The sequence below is a fragment of the Trematomus bernacchii genome, unplaced genomic scaffold (genome assembly GCF_902827165.1).
Source record: "Trematomus bernacchii unplaced genomic scaffold, fTreBer1.1, whole genome shotgun sequence".
Lineage (NCBI taxonomy): Eukaryota > Metazoa > Chordata > Actinopteri > Perciformes > Nototheniidae > Trematomus > Trematomus bernacchii.
This window is the reverse complement of record NW_022987739.1, coordinates 30,566,049-30,587,394: the sequence shown is the minus strand read 5'-3', so window position 1 is coordinate 30,587,394 and position 21,346 is coordinate 30,566,049. Positions and strand designations below refer to the sequence as shown.

Sequence of the window (21,346 nt, the reverse complement as noted above, 5' to 3'; positions counted from 1 at the left end):
TATTTCAGAAATATTTTGGACTGTTTATTTCATGTGTCTATCTATCTATCTATCTATCTATCTATATATCTACATATCTATCTACCTATCTATATATCTATATATCTATCTATCTATCTATCTATTACAGGATGAAGTTGTCTGTCTGTCTGTCTGTCTGTCTACCTATATATCTACCTATCTTTCTACCTATCTGTCTATCTGTCTATCTGTCTGTATGTCTGTCTGTCTGTCTCTCTACCTACCTACCTATCTATCTAAAAATACTCCATTACAAGTAAAAGCCTCAATTTAAACTCTGATTCAAATAAAACTCCTAAAATATTGTTTGCAAACTGTAGGTTAAAGGAGAGGCATTCTTGCAGAAAAGGGCCCCTCTTGTATATTATGAATATATATTGCATTTAAGTTATCATATATTCAGTGAAATGTTACTGCTGCCTTATTGAAGGATCCAGAGAGAGTATACCACTGGTGGAGGTAGTTTTTAGGTCCTTTACTTAGGTAAATACTTCACTTTAAAAATACTCCATTACAAGTAAAACCCTCCATTTGAACTCTGATTTGAATAAGACTCCTATAATATAAATTGCAAACTGTGAAAGGAGAAGCATTCTTGCAGAAAAGGGCCCCTCTTGTGGGTGTTATATTCTGAATATATATTCCATTAAACAAATGATATATGCAGTGAAGTTTTAGTTTAATTTGTTAGCATTAAAGGTAGGGTAGGTAAGAATGGAGAAACCAGCTCGAGTGCGCTAGAATTTGAAAGTACGCAGCCGAAAAGAATCTGCCCCTTCCTTCAGACTTCCTTACAGAGCCCCTCCTCCAACACACACGAACGCGCACATGACCAATGAGGGCACGAGATAAGTTTGTGCACAGATGGAAGGCTGACAGGCAGGTAGGCCATCCAGTTATTTTAGCCGGGCCGGCTCAGATGATTGGTCGTGCTTTTTACAGTACTACAGCTTCCACAGATGATATTTTTTTATGTATTTATTGTCAAAGCATTTAATGTATTCATTGCTATCGGGATGTTAAGAGCATTCCATGGAATACAACAAGTGTTTCTGAAGTGAATTACCTACCCCACCTTTAAGGGTAGTAATAGAAGTAAATAACCACAAACATATATTGTGCTGGAGAGGGAAGGAAACCTTAAGGGCTTGTAGTAAAACCTCATCTCAAGGGTTTTTAATTTATCAAAAAACTATGGATACTTATCTTAACAAAATCAGAATGAAACTAATCAAAAAGTGCGTATTTGGAGTTATTTTTACTGATGCATACATTTTCAAGCAGCCTTTAATCATTGCATCGGGTCAAAGTGGAACTAATATAGCTATTTAAATATTTTAGGGTTGTTTAGAACAATGCATTAAATGGTGGCAGAGTAAAAAGTGGAAGAGTGGAAGAATCAGAAACATTTGAATACTCAATACAAGTTGCAGAATAAGGCCAAACACAGCCTGGTTTTAGTCAAAATCTTTATTATTTCTTTGACATTAAAAAACGATATTGTGCTCTTCGTATAGAAACAGCAGAGAGGTGCGTGTGTTCAGACAGAGGGGCAGTTCAACAGCAGTAAGGAGTTAGTACAATACATCTTCAGAAAAATAATATACACACACATCCCAGCTTTTAGATAACGTTTACAGTAATATTCTCCTATGTTTAACTGCATTGTCTTCACCTTCAACTTGGCCTAAGTTATCATATTGCAGCAGTTCTAGTGAATATAATGTGAGTCCTAATGGGAAAATAAGAAGTTAAGTTCACTCGGAGGTATCAAAGCAGGACATTGGGAAGATTTATGATAAATAATCTTACTATAATGCTCCAATATACATATTTAGCAAGGGGAACTCACACGAAACGGCTGACAAACTGACCAATTGTTTAATCAAGCCTAATGTGGTGAATCAGCTATTTTGGTTGTACTGAAGAAATGAAAGAAAAAAAATCCACAAAATATAACCGAGCAGAAACATGTTTGCTTCACTGCAAATATTTCCTTTCGACAGCTGGTAAAAAAAATAGACTGTGGGAAAGCAACATGTAGAAGTACAGCTAACCCCTTTCATACAAAGACAGTGTGGACGGTGCAATAATACAAATAAGTTATGTTAATATTTCTTTCTTTTACCCTCATAACGGAAACACTTGATTGCTCTTTTTTCATAGGCTATAAACACAAAACATACGCTGACCTGAGCTAGTTGCTGTAGGTGCACCAACATGTCCTAAATACCCAAAGTGCTACATCTATTAGCATCTCCATCTTTACTTGGCCATTTCAACATTGTTTTAGAGAGTAGTTAGTCCATTAAAGAGCACTGACTTTAGACCCTATCTGTATCTGCTACAGTTAGTGCCTTGCTCCTTCTCACACACTTTTTTCCAGCCGTTTTATATTTTCTGTCTCCAAAAGTCGACATTCAGCTTTAAACCCAATCTCAGCTTGTTCAAAAATGCCCCTTTAAAACTCTGTGGTGACTTCATCGTTGCTACACCCGTGTTTGTTTGAGTCTACAGCTCTCCTCAACAGAGTGGTGTCAGCGATGTTACTGAACAACATGCCAAAACACTCCCTACTTAAACACTTAGCTGCCTTTTCTTCAGAAGGACTTGTACAGCAGCTTTCCACTTAAGAACAAGTGGGACATAAGGTACCATACAAGCTGGATCTACAGCTGCACACGTACCAGAGTAAGGCGTCAAAAACCACACACTTACTGTACAATAATACTCCAAATGTCACACAGAACACATGTAGCCATAGCAGAGTGAATTCATACAAAAACAGACATATTTAGACAACATCTGGTAAACTGACCAATTGTTTAATCAAGCCTAATGTGGAGAATCAGCTATTTCGGTCGTACTGAGGAAATTAAAGAAAATAAATGGACTGTGGGATCAATAACTTGGGACCTGCAAAGTGGGACATAAGGTGCTGGATCTATAGCTGTGTATGTACCAGAGTAAGGTGTAAAAAACACACACTTCCTGTACAATAATACTCCAAATGTCACACAGAATACGTGTAGCCATTGTGCATTTCTGTGTTGCTACTTTAAGACCCAAATAAAGCTTCAACAAGCCATAGGCGACTGTCCCACTGCCCGTCCAGTCCTCATGTCTCTGGTGTGATTGACTCCCTGTGTGTCTGTTGTCGAGTCCTTTAAAGAGTTCACAGCGGGGGGGATGAGGCTGTCCAGTTCCTGCCGGTGACCCGTTTCCAAAAGCCACTCGTGGAACTTGACTTCGACTAAATCCTGGAACTGCTGCTTCTGCTGCCTTCGGGACGAACGTGAGAAAAAGTTAAAACAGCAGAAAGGAGGTAAACTCCGCTTTTTGAACATTAAAAGCATGGAGACAGTACATACTGATATACACCTGAGGACTCTTTAAAGTAGAGACACTACATACTGATATACACCTGAGGACTCTTTAAAGTAGAGACACTACATACTGATATACACCTGAGGACTCTTTAAAGTAGAGACACTACATACTGATATACACCTGAGGACTCTTTAAAGTAGAGACAGTACATACTGATATACACCTGAGGACTCTTTAAAGTAGAGACAGTACATACTGATATACACCTGAGGACTCTTTAAAGTAGAGACACTACATACTGATATACACCTGAACATCAGCAGGAGAGGACTCTTTAAAGTAGAGACAGTACATACTGATATACACCTGAGGACTCTTTAAAGTAGAGACACTACATACTGATATACACCTGAGGACTCTTTAAAGTAGAGACAGTACATACTGATATACACCTGAGGACTCTTTAAAGTAGAGACAGTACATACTGATATACACCTGAACATCAGCAGGAGAGGACTCTTTCAAGTAGAGACAGTACATACTGATATACACCTGAGGACTCTTTAAAGTAGAGACAGTACATACTGATATACACCTGAACATCAGCAGGAGAGGACTCTTTAAAGTAGAGACACTACATACTGATATACACCTGAGGACTCTTTAAAGTAGAGACAGTACATACTGATATACACCTGAACATCAGCAGGAGAGGACTCTTTCAAGTAGAGACAGTACATACTGATATACACCTGAACATCAGCAGGAGAGGACTCTTTAAAGTAGAGACACTACAGACTGATATACACCTGAACATCAGCAGGAGAGGACTCTTTAAAGTAGAGACACTACATACTGATATACACCTGAACATCAGCAGGAGAGGACTCTTTAAAGTAGAGACACTACATACTGATATACACCTGAACATCAGCAGGAGAGGACTCTTTAAAGTAGAGACACTACATACTGATATACACCTGAACATCAGCAGGAGAGGACTCTTTAAAGTAGAGACACTACATACTGATATACACCTGAACATCAGCAGGAGAGGACTCTTTAAAGTAGAGACACTACAGACTGATATACACCTGAACATCAGCAGGAGAGGACTCTTTAAAGTAGAGACACTACATACTGATATACACCTGAACATCAGCAGGAGAGGACTCTTTAAAGTAGAGACACTACATACTGATATACACCTGAACATCAGCAGGAGAGGACTCTTTAAAGTAGAGACACTACATACTGATATACACCTGAACATCAGCAGGAGAGGACTCTTTAAAGTAGAGACACTACATACTGATATACACCTGAACATCAGCAGGAGAGGACTCTTTCAAGTAGAGACAGTACATACTGATATACACCTGAGGACTCTTTAAAGTAGAGACAGTACATACTGATATACACCTGAACATCAGCAGGAGAGGACTCTTTAAAGTAGAGACACTACATACTGATATACACCTGAGGACTCTTTAAAGTAGAGACAGTACATACTGATATACACCTGAACATCAGCAGGAGAGGACTCTTTCAAGTAGAGACAGTACATACTGATATACACCTGAACATCAGCAGGAGAGGACTCTTTAAAGTAGAGACACTACAGACTGATATACACCTGAACATCAGCAGGAGAGGACTCTTTAAAGTAGAGACACTACATACTGATATACACCTGAACATCAGCAGGAGAGGACTCTTTAAAGTAGAGACACTACATACTGATATACACCTGAACATCAGCAGGAGAGGACTCTTTAAAGTAGAGACACTACATACTGATATACACCTGAACATCAGCAGGAGAGGACTCTTTAAAGTAGAGACACTACATACTGATATACACCTGAACATCAGCAGGAGAGGACTCTTTAAAGTAGAGACACTACAGACTGATATACACCTGAACATCAGCAGGAGAGGACTCTTTAAAGTAGAGACACTACATACTGATATACACCTGAACATCAGCAGGAGAGGACTCTTTAAAGTAGAGACACTACATACTGATATACACCTGAACATCAGCAGGAGAGGACTCTTTAAAGTAGAGACACTACATACTGATATACACCTGAACATCAGCAGGAGAGGACTCTTTAAAGTAGAGACACTACATACTGATATACACCTGAACATCAGCAGGAGAGGACTCTTTAAAGTAGAGACACTACATACTGATATACACCTGAACATCAGCAGGAGAGGACTCTTTAAAGTAGAGACACTACATACTGATATACACCTGAACATCAGCAGGAGAGGACTCTTTAAAGTAGAGACACTACATACTGATATACACCTGAACATCAGCAGGAGAGGACTCTTTAAAGTAGAGACACTACATACTGATATACACCTGAACATCAGCAGGAGAGGACTCTTTAAAGTAGAGACACTACATACTGATATACACCTGAACATCAGCAGGAGAGGACTCTTTAAAGTAGAGACACTACATACTGATATACACCTGAACATCAGCAGGAGAGGACTCTTTAAAGTAGAGACACTACAGACTGATATACACCTGAACATCAGCAGGAGAGGACTCTTTAAAGTAGAGACACTACATACTGATATACACCTGAACATCAGCAGGAGAGGACTCTTTAAAGTAGAGACACTACATACTGATATACACCTGAACATCAGCAGGAGAGGACTCTTTAAAGTAGAGACACTACATACTGATATACACCTGAACATCAGCAGGAGAGGACTCTTTAAAGTAGAGACACTACATACTGATATACACCTGAACATCAGCAGGAGAGGACTCTTTCAAGTAGAGACAGTACATACTGATATACACCTGAGGACTCTTTAAAGTAGAGACAGTACATACTGATATACACCTGAACATCAGCAGGAGAGGACTCTTTAAAGTAGAGACACTACATACTGATATACACCTGAGGACTCTTTAAAGTAGAGACAGTACATACTGATATACACCTGAACATCAGCAGGAGAGGACTCTTTCAAGTAGAGACAGTACATACTGATATACACCTGAACATCAGCAGGAGAGGACTCTTTAAAGTAGAGACACTACAGACTGATATACACCTGAACATCAGCAGGAGAGGACTCTTTAAAGTAGAGACACTACATACTGATATACACCTGAACATCAGCAGGAGAGGACTCTTAAAGTAGAGACACTACATACTGATATACACCTGAACATCAGCAGGAGAGGACTCTTTAAAGTAGAGACACTACATACTGATATACACCTGAACATCAGCAGGAGAGGACTCTTTAAAGTAGAGACACTACATACTGATATACACCTGAACATCAGCAGGAGAGGACTCTTTAAAGTAGAGACACTACAGACTGATATACACCTGAACATCAGCAGGAGAGGACTCTTTAAAGTAGAGACACTACATACTGATATACACCTGAACATCAGCAGGAGAGGACTCTTTAAAGTAGAGACACTACATACTGATATACACCTGAACATCAGCAGGAGAGGACTCTTTAAAGTAGAGACACTACATACTGATATACACCTGAACATCAGCAGGAGAGGACTCTTTAAAGTAGAGACACTACATACTGATATACACCTGAACATCAGCAGGAGAGGACTCTTTAAAGTAGAGACACTACATACTGATATACACCTGAACATCAGCAGGAGAGGACTCTTTAAAAGTAGAGACACTACATACTGATATACACCTGAACATCAGCAGGAGAGGACTCTTTAAAGTAGAGACACTACATACTGATATACACCTGAACATCAGCAGGAGAGGACTCTTTAAAGTAGAGACACTACATACTGATATACACCTGAACATCAGCAGGAGAGGACTCTTTAAAGTAGAGACACTACATACTGATATACACCTGAACATCAGCAGGAGAGGACTCTTTAAAGTAGAGACACTACATACTGATATACACCTGAACATCATCAGGAGAGGACTCTTTAAAGTAGAGACACTACATACTGATATACACCTGAACATCAGCAGGAGAGGACTCTTTATGGATGATCAAGTTCTATTTAGACCGTCTTAAATGATTCCACTTGTTAATAAAGATGTTTAAAGTTCCTGATTTGCTACTCACTTGTTGAGCGGGGTCTCCAACACCGTTTTCTGCCAGTTCTGGATCCTCTTCTCCTTCTCCTCCACCACCGCCTGGTACAGAGGAGGTAGCCCCCCCGGCACCTCGCACGTGTCGCCCTCCATCTCGAAAGGCACCGCAAAGGTGTTAAACTCAGCTGGAGGTAGCAGGCGGTAACAGAGGGGGGCCGGATTGGACGAGGAGTTGAGTGAGGGGTTAAAGAGACCCTCTGTACCCACAAGTAAGGGTCTATCCCAGGCGTTTGGGACCACAGCGAGCCCCACGCTGCCCATGTGATCCTCCAGAGAGGGGTAGAAGATGTGGAAAGGCCCCAGAGTAATGTCTGTGTTTCCTGGGAGGAGCAAAGGTCGAGTGGGGGTCAACGTGTGGATGGTGCAACGCGAGGAGACCCCGATGGCGATCCGGCCCGACACACACATCACACGCAGGTTCTGGCAGCTGTGGATGTGAACGCTGGTCTCAACGGGACCAAGAACAACGGTGCAGTCTCGACATTTATCCAAACTCACTGATCTGGAGGAGAAGACGCAAAATGACCACACAAGCCACGTGTTAAGAAGTGCTAAAAACACAATAAAAACATCGAATAAAATATACATGATAGATAAACTGCGTTAAATCCGTAACCCAGGGAATATTATGATAAGATAACACAAATAAAAGCAGTAAAGTGCATTTCCTGTGTCAGAGATTGCTAAAAAAATGACATAATCATAAGGATAAAAACATATAAAACATGTTAAATTGGTCCTAAAAATAACGTGTACGTGCAAAACGTTTTTATGATGCATACACTACTTACATTTTCAAATAAAAATATGACATGCCATGTAAATCTTGTTATGGATAGATGTGGTTTAGCACAGGTAAGCTAGCTCAGGTGATTTTCTTTTTTGATTTATGGGTAACAGTTAACATTTCTAATGTATTTAAAGGGGACCTATCATGCAAAATGCACTTTTGTACGTCTTGTATACATGAATATGTGTCCCCGGTGTTCCAGGGAACTCACCAAGTGTCAGAAAACACAACCCTCTCTATTTTCCTCCATACCCAAATCTCTAAAAAAGGGGCTGCAACGGATCTGATAAAAACTGATCCAGATTTGAACACTGTCCTGACGTCAGGACGGTGGCGCTACGGCTATTGGGCCAACTCCACCAATCAGGAGGAGACAGCCACGGCCATTGCCGTTCGAAAGCGCTGGAGACGCTGTAGTACATATGCCAGGCCTCTAGGTGGTGCTGTTCTCACAGAATCTGCCCAGAGCTAGAAATTGTCAAATTGAGCAAAATGAGGCATGGCTAAAATGCATGATCTGTTTGGTATTTAAAAAAAAAAAAGTATAAAATGCCTTATATAGGTATGGTCCTACACTATATTATTCAAATATAGCATGATAGGTCCACTTTAAGTGAAATGTGTTTTTTATTTTCAACCTTTTTACATTTCTTTCAGCAATTTCTCTTTGAGTATTATATGTCTGATTATCGTTACTGTAATATGTATTTTCAGACACATTTTATTATTATTTTTTAAACATTCAAAACATGGGGTACCTTTAACCTGTTCCACTCTGAGCCTGTTTTTCAGGTCTCAGGCTCGAAAATGACATTCCCAGAACAAATGACTATAACTTCACTTCTAAAAGGGTTAAATTAATAATCTTTATTCTCAAAGTAATGATAAACCTGTGAGTTGGATGTAGAAAAGTCAGAATCAATACAGAATGTTTTTATTTTAAAGTAAATTCAGATTGAACATAGTAAAAAAAAAAAAATTATAGTGTCCGTCCAAAAATTATTTTTTACTTATAGTGAAAACTACCCTTGGATGATGGGTTAGTAGACTAAAAGCTTTAGGAATCCAAACTAAACATATAATAAGTACCCTGTATCAAGATTGATGCAAAACAAGTGACATTTGACCTTTTTAGAGAGATTTAGAAAAATAAAAAACACTTCTGGGGTCATTTGGGTGGATTTTCAATATCTCTGGATTTTGATGGTTGACACCTCTTTTTAACCGTTAGAGCCAATAGAATCGAAGGGAAGTTCCTAAAATCCATCTAAACATTACCCATTGGTGAATAGAGTGATGCGTAGCCAGAATGCCCAAAACCGGAAGCTGTCATACAGTCTCGTAGCTATCATAATAGCTATATATGAAATCTCAGTTTTTGCCATAAATATGACGATGGATATCAGTAATCATTTCAAAGGGACACAGACACATTGGATTAGTCTATGGATTAACCTTCAGCAGCGTTTTTATCGTTTTAATGCCATTGAACACAACTTTTGATCAGAACAACAGCATAGGTAAGACAATGTCCCGTTTTTCCTCCGTAAAGCTACGTTGTGTGATGTCTGGGTTTGCTTCCCCTGCCATGAGTTCTGATCGCTCAGTGATGATACTAATACCCCTAGAATCTGTGGAATCTCAGCTTACTAGCTAATATCTTGTTTGTGCAGATCTGATAAGTAATAAAGTATTTCTACCGTGAGTTCTGTGCTAAGTGCGTTAGCATTTCTTCGCTCAGGGCTCATTTAGACGCTTCTTGTGAGACTTGTGTTTTGTTTCGGTAAAAATGGTTCATATCGTCAGTTACCTGAGTTTCTTCCCGTTAAGTGGGTATGAAACATTCATAGGTTTTTAAATGTTAAGAAGCCCTGAGACACAGTTTTGTGAAAAAAAAACAAATAAAATATAAAATGTAATTGTAATGTAATACCTCCCCTCCTAAAACTCCAGACCTTTTTAGATGTTTAGACCTTGAATATCAAGACTTTTAAGACTGTTGAAGGATCCGCGGGGTATAGCAGCGTACCTGAGAGGAGAGAGCAGGTAGATGAAGGCGTCGGCACAACGGTGGATTTTGATGTTGGCTCCGTTCAGCTTGTCTGAGGTTTTGGCCAAAGTCTGTTTGAAGATCTGCGACATCAGAACCATCTTACTGCCGGGGGGGGGCCGCGTGGGTGTTCCTGGCTATTCTGGCTCTCTTCATGGACCCCTCCACTAAAGAGCACACGCAGAAAACAAAGACACATGGAGATCAACAGGGCCGTTTTTGAAAATATCTGGGGGAGCTTCATGGAGTTTTTGAAAAATAATGTTGGTAATGATCAATAAAACCAATAAGATAATAAGATAATAAAGTGTAGTAGCCCACGTCATATTCTTTCAGATTTCTGTACTTTGTTATTCCTGTATCATCTGTATACTGACATGTGTTTATGTACATGCCTATTCCTTTGATTGTACACTGTATCTGCCACCTGGACTGACCGTTTTATGTGTGTGTAATGTTTCAATATTTGAAAAATGTAATACAAATATTGTTAAATAAAAAATGTTAGATCAACAGGTAGAGAAGAAGTAATGACTGTAAACAAACACACTCATACGTGACGTTAAAGTATTTCCCTTCAAAACTACTGTAGGGTCATTTTGCATTTTTGCAATCAGGGATTACTATAATCAATAAATAACAATCAACAAATCAGTAGGAAAAAAGGGGATAAAGCAAATTATGAACATTCATTTATAGTACACATTTAACAGCTGACGGACACATAATGAATTCTTATACACACATGAATGGCCATCTAAACATGGGGTCATTAGTGATGTTTTGTGTTCCTCATGAAATATGGCCCATACCCTAAGATATTGAAGTGACTGTTATTTTGTATATATTGATTGTTGTGTTTTATATTAAAGTGGACCTATCATGCTATATTTGAATAATATAGTGTAGGACCATACCTATATAAGGCATATTTATACTTTTTTTTTTTTCAAAATACCAAACAGATCATGCATTTTAGCCATGTTTCATTTTGCTCTGTTTTAGCAAGGGCAGATAAGGGCAGAACAGCACCACCTACTGGCCTGGCATATGTACTACAGCGTCTCCAGCGCTTTCGAACGGCAATAGAGTGGCGAAGTCCCTCCCACTTACTTCCGGGGTATGGGACCTTATTTCGGAAAAATTATGCATTGAAGTCAATGGGGAGAGAAAACTTATCTTTCGATCCCGTTTGAATTGTGCCATGAATTACACATATGATGTTTGTCAATCTTAAAAAATCATTTCCATGTCAAAAAAGTCACAGTTTGTCGTAAAACTGTTGAAATATAAGACTATGAAAAATACGCAACTAGAAAGACTACAAATCCCAGAGTCGCGTAAGTGATGTCACAATTGTTTACCTCTACCATTCAGATACCTAAGATCAGCGCAATATAGATATAATCTATCTATATGGCGCTGGCTAAGATAAGATAACTTTAACAAGATGCCTGTGTGCTTAGTACCAGGTTGTTATTATACCAGCAATGGGTCTTGCTCGTTCTTTTGCTTCCCGTCTGATGAAATGACCAGGAGTGGCTTGATCAAGTTAGCTACCTAGCTAGTAGCTAGCACGTTAGTTAGCATTACAGCCTTGTCATTTTTATTAGCCTTAACATGAAGTAACATTAAGTAACCCAAAATGTTAAACAGTAAGAGTAGTAGTCATATTTCGTGAACCCTTTGAATAGTACTGTCACCGGTGTGATCATTCTATAATACACCATTTAATTCCGGGGGAGAAATGCTAACGCTAACGTTAGCATCGGCGATCTTTTCTACTTCATGCTATCTGCACAAATGGTTGACATTAAACATTAAAACGACCAGGCAGTTCAGAGAGAATCAAAGGAAGGCAGGCAGGCAGCTTTGCATGACATTCTTCAGGACGTGTTTCATTGTGGTGATAGTGAGGGTAGTCAATCGTTTGTTGACAAGACAGTAGTGACGGCCATCTTGGTGACGTGTGTGGTTGACCAGAGATGTAGTTCATTTAGCGTTTCACACAAACAAATGTGTTACTTCACAGTTTTACGACACATTTTTTTTTTTTTGACTTGCAAAATTATCTTTTAAATTGACAAACATCATATGTGTAATTCATGGCACAATTCAAACGGGATCGAAAGATAATCTTTCTCTCTCCATTGACTTCAATGCATAACTTTTCCGAAATAAGGTCCCATGGGGCTCCACCGGAAGGGGAGGGACTTCGCCACTCTATGGCCGTGGCTGTCTCCTCCTGATTGGTGGAGTTGGCCCAATAGCCGTAGCGCCACCGTCCTGACGTCAGGACAGTGTTCAAATCTGGATCAGTTTTTATCAGATCCGTTGCAGCCCCTTTTTTAGAGATTTGGGTATGGAGGAAAATAGAGAGGGTTGTGTTTTCTGACACTTGGTGAGTTCCCTGGAACACCGGGGACACATATTCATGTAGAAAAGACGTACAAAAGTGCATTTTGCATGATAGGTCCCCTTTAATGTGTGCATATGTGCAGATGTGTCTGTTATATACTTAAGCAATAGCTCACGACAGGCCGTGGTATATGCTCATTATATCACAGCTAAGGGGCGTGGTTCGGCCCGACGCGAAGGTCAATTATGCACAAGCATAATTGACCTACATTGGATTGACTTTTCCAACTTATAACTTAACTGATAAGGCAATATTCCTCACCTCTAGTGAGTGGCCCAGCCCTTCGTATATTTGTCCATATGTGGCCCTCGGAGACAAAAGTTTGGACACCCCTGCTATAAACAAATAAACTAAACTAAAACTCATTCCAGTAGATTTCAGGGTACCTTGTTGAGCCCAGGCCAGCTTCTTCCCTGACTGCAGGCAGGCGGTGATCCCAAAGGGGTTGAGAGCGAGTCTGTTCTGCAGGCAGAGGAGCAGCTTCTGCAGGGGGAAGCAGCGGCTGGCGGAGCAGAACCCGGCCTGGGTCTGCAGCGGGGGTTTGGTGAGCAGCCGGTGGACGGGCTGCACCGCTCTGCCGGGACCCGCTGAGCCCTCCAGGAGGAGAGCCAGGCTGCGCAGAGCATCCAGGGAGATCTGGAGATATAGAAGACACAGTGTCAAATCAGCCATAATGCAGGGAACACAAACACACAGTGCCACGCTGCTCAGCCTCTCAGTACGTAACAAGATGTATTTGTGATGATGAAACTGTGAAAGATCTTGCTTTAATGCATATAACTTGTCAAAGAAAGACTTTGTATGTTAAAAAGACTGAATGCATCAGAAAGATGTGAATAGTTTTAGAGTCTTATTTCAGTCAAAAATATCAAATAACAAATATAATGATTGTATCTGCAAAACATAGAGTAGCCGTTACGTAAGAAAAGATTTGAAAGTGAATCATCCGCTGAGGAGAGATGCAGCTTAGACGGATAATTCTCTGTGCTTTCATCCCTATGAGAGACCTCTAACATTGCCATATGCTACAACGTTTTAAATCTGGATTATAAACGTGTTACTGTTGTTAGAAAAATATCACTCCTCACTGCTTCCAGAATGGAAGTAGTCATCACATACAGAGCATCAACTAGTTCCTGAACAGTGTCCTTCACATGCTGATATCCAAGAGAGGGAGTTACACAGTCACAAGATGGAGGAATACCGGTTCTTCTTGGTAATCATACATCCTGTCACGTACAAAATACTGAGTTTTTTCTCAAAATGTTGGTTATTTTCTGAAAATCTCAAAATTCTGACTTTCTCTCAAAATTCTGACTTTCTCTCAAAATTCTGACTTTCTTTCAAAATCCTGACTTTCTTTCAAATCCTGACTTTTTCTCAAAATTCTGACTTTCTTTCAAAATTCTGACTTTCTTTCAAAATCCTGACTTTCTCTCAAATCCTGACTTTTTCTCAAAATCCTGACCTTTTCTCAAAATCTCAAAATTTGGACTTTCTCTCAAAATCCTGACTTTTTCTCAAAATCCGGACTTTCTCTCAAAATAAAAAAAATCTGAATTTTTCTCAAAATTCTGGAGGAAAAAAATGTTGGTTTTTTTCTGAAAATGTCAAAAATCAGATTTTTTGGTCAAAATGTCAAAATGTTGACTTTCAGATTAGCTCCACGTCAGAAATGATCATGCTTGTCATATGTCTATCTCCATAGAGGCTGAATCATCATGTTAATCACATAGCTATCATATGCCTCAAACAGTCCTGATGCTCTTCTAGGTAATCATACATCCTGTCATGTTCACAGCTACAGTTGGGATACCTTTGTTATCATGTTACTCTCATATTGGAAGAGGACATTCAGTATTTTCCAAACACCTGTTCACACACCTGGCAGCCTCTGAGCACCTGTCCAGACTGAGACAGCTGACCCGGCTCCACCAGCAGCTCCAGAATCTCTCCCAGGTGACTCTGCACAAAGGACAGGTGGGCCTGATCGTCCCAGTTCTGCAGAACCAGAAGGAGACAAGAAAAAGTGTCACAAAACAAGGAATTCCAGTGCTTAAAACATGATTGTGTCGATGCTTTGCACTGGGCATGAGGTAATGCAATCATGTAATGAGTGTTTCTGTAGGAGCGACATGTTAAAATGTATAATTTGATATATTATGTAGATATATTTGAACATTGTAATCCTTTGTTATTAGTATTTTTATATAATTTATTTAAACCAGCCGTCGTAAAATTGACGTTATAGCCGACCGCAGCTGCTGGTAATTAGAAGTGAGAAGGAGAAAAGAATCACGGAGCAATATCGTTTTTTGACCTGTGAAAATATGTGTTTGTACTGATATCTTTTGTTTAAAGGGGACCTATCATGCAAAATGCACTTGTTGATGTCTTTTATACATAAATATGTGTCCCCGGTGTGTGAGGGAACTCACGTAGTGTCAGAAAATAAAACCCTCTCTCTTTTCCTCCGTACCCAAATCTCCCGTTTAGGAGCCGGCTCTTTTTAGTGAGCCGAGCCAAATAATCCGGCTCACTAAAAAAGAGCCAGAATTCCCATCACTAATACGTAAAGAGATAGTATCTATAAAGGGACGGCTCAAATCAAAATTCAAGTCACACAACGTGTCTGTAGTTTCTCCAGGTAACAGACCTTGTTCTGGGAGCTGGTCTTGGCCTCTCGGTCCGATCGAGACGGAGATCGAGCTCGCATGCTGGGCCACTCTTCACCGATCAGAGAGGTGCGTAGAGACACACGGTTCAGCTGCTGGATGTAGAGGAAGAGGAGGAACTGCAGCGTGTCCACAGATAACTGGAGGAGAAAGAAGAAAGAAGAAAGTGTCTATCAATGTGTACTCAAAGGCAGGGTCACAACAACAATAAGCTCTACCTGGGGAATAACACAACAAGTGAGACATGATTCAAAAAAGTAACATGAGACAATAAGATAGCATCAAATTCTGTGAGTCATTTGGCACAATTCTACTCGTGAGGTTACGCTCCCGACCTATTCTTTTTAAACGGCTCTTTGGTACGAACGAAGGGAACCGAGTCGTACTTGGTGAGAGCCGTTCTTTTTATCATTGGTTCACTGCCTGCCATAAATCCACTCGCCTTTACGTGAACAGTGAAAAAGCTTGATTTTGTTCCCCAAGCGTATTCCATGAAGACCCGCCCCTACTCTGATTGGTTAGGTTTAGTTACTAGGAGTGAGATGTTGTGGGTTAGGTCTAGCTAGGGTTGCATATCGTTGACTTTTTTACGATACCGATACCGATACTCGACCGATACATATCGTGATACTTTCATGTTGCATAAGGGAAAAATGTAAGCGGTTTATGATATAGTTAACATGTCAAATGAATATTACAATTAATTGTGGGACTTTGACATTTTAGTACTGAACAAACAATGAAAAACACGTTTGACAACACAGGCTTGAAGACTGTACATTCCTGTACTCTGATTGTATGTGACAGTAGCAAATATTTTGAGAGGTTGGATGTGTTGCCGCCTTTCCCAGAAATAAACGTATTGCAGTGGTTACAGACCCCACCATTCAGACTGGCAGTGGTTACAGACCCCACCATTCAGACTGGCAGTGGTTACAGACCCCACCATTCAGACTGGCAGTGGTTACAGACCCCACCATTCAGACTGGCAGTGGTTACAGACCCCACCATTCAGACTGGCAATGGTTACAGACCCCACCATTCAGACTGGCAGTGGTTACAGACCCCACCATTCAGACTGGCAGTGGTTACAGACCCCACCATTCAGACTGGCAGTGGTTACAGACCCCACCATTCAGACTGGCAGTGGTTACAGACCCCACCATTCAGACTGGCAATGGTTACAGACCCCACCATTCAGACTGGCAGTGGTTACAGACCCCACCATTCAGACTGGCAGTGGTTACAGACCCCACCATTCAGGCTGGCAGTGGTTACAGACCCCACCATTCAGACTGGCAGTGGTTACAGACCCCACCATTCAGACTGGCAGTGGTTACAGACCCCACCATTCAGACTGGCAGTCATATGCAGCCACACTTTAGATTTTCGTGCCGACATCGAGCTAATGAAAAAACGTTAAGCTCACCGAAAGGCTCAGACGTTCGGGAGGAAGGTGAAGGGCGTTGCTTGGCAATCAAGCCAATCACCGAAGTCGTTGCAAGACGCGCAATCTGATTGGCTGGCGGTTTGGGCGTGAGTTTAAGGATATTACGCCTAACTTTATATAAAAAAATTAATAAAAATCGGAAAAGTATCGAAAACCGGATCTGATTTCGGTACGGTATACCGTAGCCGCCAGTAACCGGTATTTCGGTACGCACCCCTAGGGTTAGCCAATCAGAGGCAGAGTAGGGGTGGGTCTTAACGGAATAGGTAGACAATGCGTTTTTCGGGTGAAAAAATGTGCCAAACGCAGCAGCATTTGGATGCACTTCAACAAAAACATAGGCAATGATAAAGCGGAGTGCAACATTTGTAAAGCCAAAATATCATTTAAAGCAGGGTCAACAAATAATCTCCACCACAATTTAAAAAATAAACGGCTCTTTTGAACGGCTCTCTGAAAGGAACGGAGCCATAAGATCCGGCTCCCTTCAAAGAGCCGTAAGTCCCATCACTAAATTCTACTCCACCCGTTTCTATATTTGTACCCTGCTCCTTTGTTGGTCCAGCTCGCTTTTATCCGAGCACTGGGAGAGACACTCGGCCCACTCCAGCCTCTCCTCTGGAACGTGGCCTATGAGGAGGTCGAAGGTCTCAAAGTAGAGCCATGCCAGGTCTTCATGGAGCTGCAGCTTTCCACAGGCAATGTGCCTCCACATGGGCCAGCTCATGGAGGGGAAGCAGCCGTCACGCGTTCGCACGTACGACGCCATCTTTCTGAGATAGTGCAGGCTGAGTTTGGACGGGGGAGCCACCTGCAATGGCATTAATTCCAGTTATGTACAATATTGATTGTTGTGCTTTTATGTATGTCTTAATGTGTGCATATGTATAAATGTGTCTGTTGATTGTATATATATATATATATATGTGTTGTTTGTTTGTTTATTCCACACATGGCACTTATTTTAAAACAAAACATGTACACTTATACTGTTATACTTATACCATTAAAAAGTAAAATTAAAGCAATATTCTTTCAGTTGCTTACAAATGCTGAAACATAAAACCAGAACACAATCAAAAGTCAACTTCATACTGTCTAATTACGCTTTCTTTATACATTTTCTTAAAACGTAAAATGTTTCTTACAGCCCTTTAAATCATTCGGCAAAGAATTCCACTTCTTTCTATATTTGTATTTTTGTATTGTGGGAAACAACAATTATTTCGATCTCTCTGTCTGTACACACAAACTGAAAGATTGACAATAAAGTTGACTTTGGACTTATGTTACAAAATATGCATTACCACCAGGGCAACTTGTATCATATGAAACAGGTGGGAAGAGTATATTCACCTGCAGGGCTCCCAGTAAGAAGGGCTCCATGCGCGGCCAAATGCTCACACCGTCTGCCTCCATGTCTGAAGAGAAAAGAGACAAAACAAATATATGGAAGTCTGACCCATGATACACTGATGTGCACTAATTTAAAAGGTCTCCTATTATACTGTTTTTCATCAATGTATTATAGGTCTCAGATATATACAGAACCTGTCTCTGATTGGCTGAAACACCAAACAGATCATTGCAGCATCCCATAATCCCCTCTGTTTCAGCCCTGTTTCCAAAGTGCTGATTCTCTGTCTGTTACTTTAGATGAAAATAAGGAGCCCCTCCCCACGCCCCTCTGAGAGAGATTTGGTTAAAAAGAACTCAATAGTGCTCTAGGAGGACATTCAGGGGATAAGGTGGGGGGGGGTTACCTTGGTTGCTGATTGGCTAATGGTTACACAAGACAAAAAAACGTGATGACATCATAAAGTGGCCAAAATCTGATCAGCTCATTTTCAGACAGGTTTTTATAGAAATGGATCAGGACAAAAAGAGAGAGAATCTTTGTTCCTGAAACTTTCAGAGTCTCTTTACACAGAGGGGACACATGTTGATGAAGAAGAGACATGAAGAAGAGGGGACACGTGTTGATGTAGAAGAGACATGAAGAAGAGGGGACACATGTTGATGTAGAAGAGACGTGAAGAAGAGGGGACACATGTTGATGTAGAAGAGACATGAAGAAGAGGGGACACATGTTGATGTAGAAGAGACATGAAGAAGAGGGGACACATGTTGATGTAGAAGAGACATGAAGAAGAGGGGACACATGTTGATGTAGAAGAGACATGAAGAAGAGGGGACACATGTTGATGTAGAAGAGACATGAAGAAGAGGGGACACATGTTGATGTAGAAGAGACATGAAGAAGAGGGGACACATGTTGATGTAGAAGAGACATGAAGAAGAGGGGACACATGTTGATGTAGAAGAGACATGAAGAAGAGGGGACACATGTTGATGAAGAAGAGACGTGAAGAAGAGGGGACACATGTTGATGTAGAAGAGACATGAAGAAGAGGGGACACATGTTGATGTAGAAGAGACATGAAGAAGAGGGGACACATGTTGATGTAGAAGAGACATGGAGAAGAGGGGACACATGTTGATGTAGAAGAGACATGGAGAAGAGGGGACACATGTTGATGTAGAAGAGACATGAAGAAGAGGGGACACATGTTGATGTAGAAGAGACATGAAGAAGAGGGGACACATGTTGATGTAGAAGAGACATGAAGAAGAGGGGACACATGTTGATGTAGAAGAGACATGAAGAAGAGGGGACACATGTTGATGTAGAAGAGACATGAAGAAGAGGGGACACATGTTGATGAAGAAGAGACATGAAGAAGAGGGGACACATGTTGATGTAGAAGAGACATGAAGAAGAGGGGACACATGTTGATGTAGAAGAGACATGAAGAAGAGGGGACACATGTTGATGTAGAAGAGACATGAAGAAGAGGGGACACATGTTGATGTAGAAGAGACATGAGGAAGTGGATTTTGCATAATAGGTGACCTTTAAGAGAAAGGAGAGCAATGTAAGCAAGTATGACACACTTTTGAATAGCATGACATCACAACGTGTGCATGACATAAAGGTTAAATAGAATAGGACTTATACTTAAGAGCAGCCTTTCTAAATAACCACGTGACGTTACATGGTTGACGATGCAAGTGAAACTATGATGAAAGACAATCCCATTCAAAATAGGTTTATACTGTACGTCTGTAAGTTGTGTGATTTCATACACAGGGCACTATATCACATGATCACCTGGATTGATGGATGGATGGATCGAGGTTGCAACAAATTATTATTTTCTGTATTGATTAAACTGCTAGTAATATTTCTCTATAGAAAAATGTCAGAAAATAGTGAAAAACGTCTGTCTCAGTTTATCAAAGTGCAAGGTAATGTCTCATTGTGTCAGCCCCAACCGCAGATACATTCATTCATATATTCATATTGATCCAGAGGGAAATTAAGCACTGTGCGACTGCTTTTTGTTGCATATTACAATATATAATTGTATTATTTGAAATGACGTTTGCGGTTGTGTCTTGTAATATCACTGTATGAGATTACATTGTGTTGAAGGGGTGTTTGTTAGTGGTTTCACATGCTGTGTATAACATTTGAATAAAAACAATGTAGAATTTGGTTGTTCTGTGTGACTGGGGTTGTTTATTTCTAGGTACTCTAGGGGGGAAATAATTGCATTTTATTCCACAAAACACAGCATTAACAGTCAAAGCCAATATTTTTGTGCTTTCAAAAGTGAGAGGATTATATATATATACAGTATATATATTACCAAGGTGCATTTAGAGATGTATAGATTCATTGAGGGGGAGCTGAAGAGCAGCTTTTCTCAATAACCACCTGTAAAAAAAAACGGACTATACAAGTGCACACACATGATAAATACGAGTATGGAGTGTTAACATGTGGTTAATTCAAGATAGTGGTTTATTATCTCCTGTAATGACGCGATGATGCTCCCATGACAACAGTAGGTTGCTCGTGTCATCAACACCTGACATACTAATACCACGTTTAGGGTTAGGGTTACTAAACTAGGCTAAAATGATCCAGTAAGACACTTATAAATACACTTAAATACGCACAAAAACACGCTTTATGTTGTGGGGGCATATGAAAAGTGGTTTTGTAGCTGTAGGTTTGAGTAAAGAGTTGTTTTATCTCGAAGTTAACTTCACTAAAGTAAAACGAATCCAGTAAGACAATAATAGATATGCACACAACTGACTAAATGTCGTGGGGAGGTGCGGAAGTTAGTTTGGTAGCTGGAGGACTTAGTAAACAGTTGTTTCATCTCGAAGGTAACTTCTCTGCTAACATAGCCACCGTTAGCTTGCAATGCTAACAAGCCAAAGTGAATAGGGAGAAAAATAGCATTTAGCATTAAAGCTCTTACTTTCACCCTCTGTCTTCGTCCACGATGTTCCGCCTCGATGGGTCACTCATAAGTAAAGAGTGAAGATGATAAGTCCTGTCGTTGATGAGTGTGGTTGTGATGAGAGACACACACACACACATCTGCTGCTCT

At 40.4% G+C, this 21,346-nt stretch overlaps 1 protein-coding gene across 1 annotated transcript; it reads right to left on the bottom strand.

The window, feature by feature from the left end:
* Positions 1–1,482: 1,482 nt before the first annotated feature.
* Positions 1,483–21,330, bottom strand: tbccd1 (TBCC domain containing 1). Its single transcript, XM_034147718.1, is given in 10 exon segments — positions 1,483–3,303; positions 7,465–7,995; positions 10,313–10,449; positions 10,451–10,500; positions 13,139–13,388; positions 14,637–14,753; positions 15,409–15,567; positions 17,422–17,688; positions 18,234–18,298; positions 21,215–21,330. Coding segments are annotated over 9 exon segments (1,779 nt in total). The 5' UTR covers positions 18,297–18,298; positions 21,215–21,330; the 3' UTR covers positions 1,483–3,098.
* Positions 21,331–21,346: the final 16 nt, after the last annotated feature.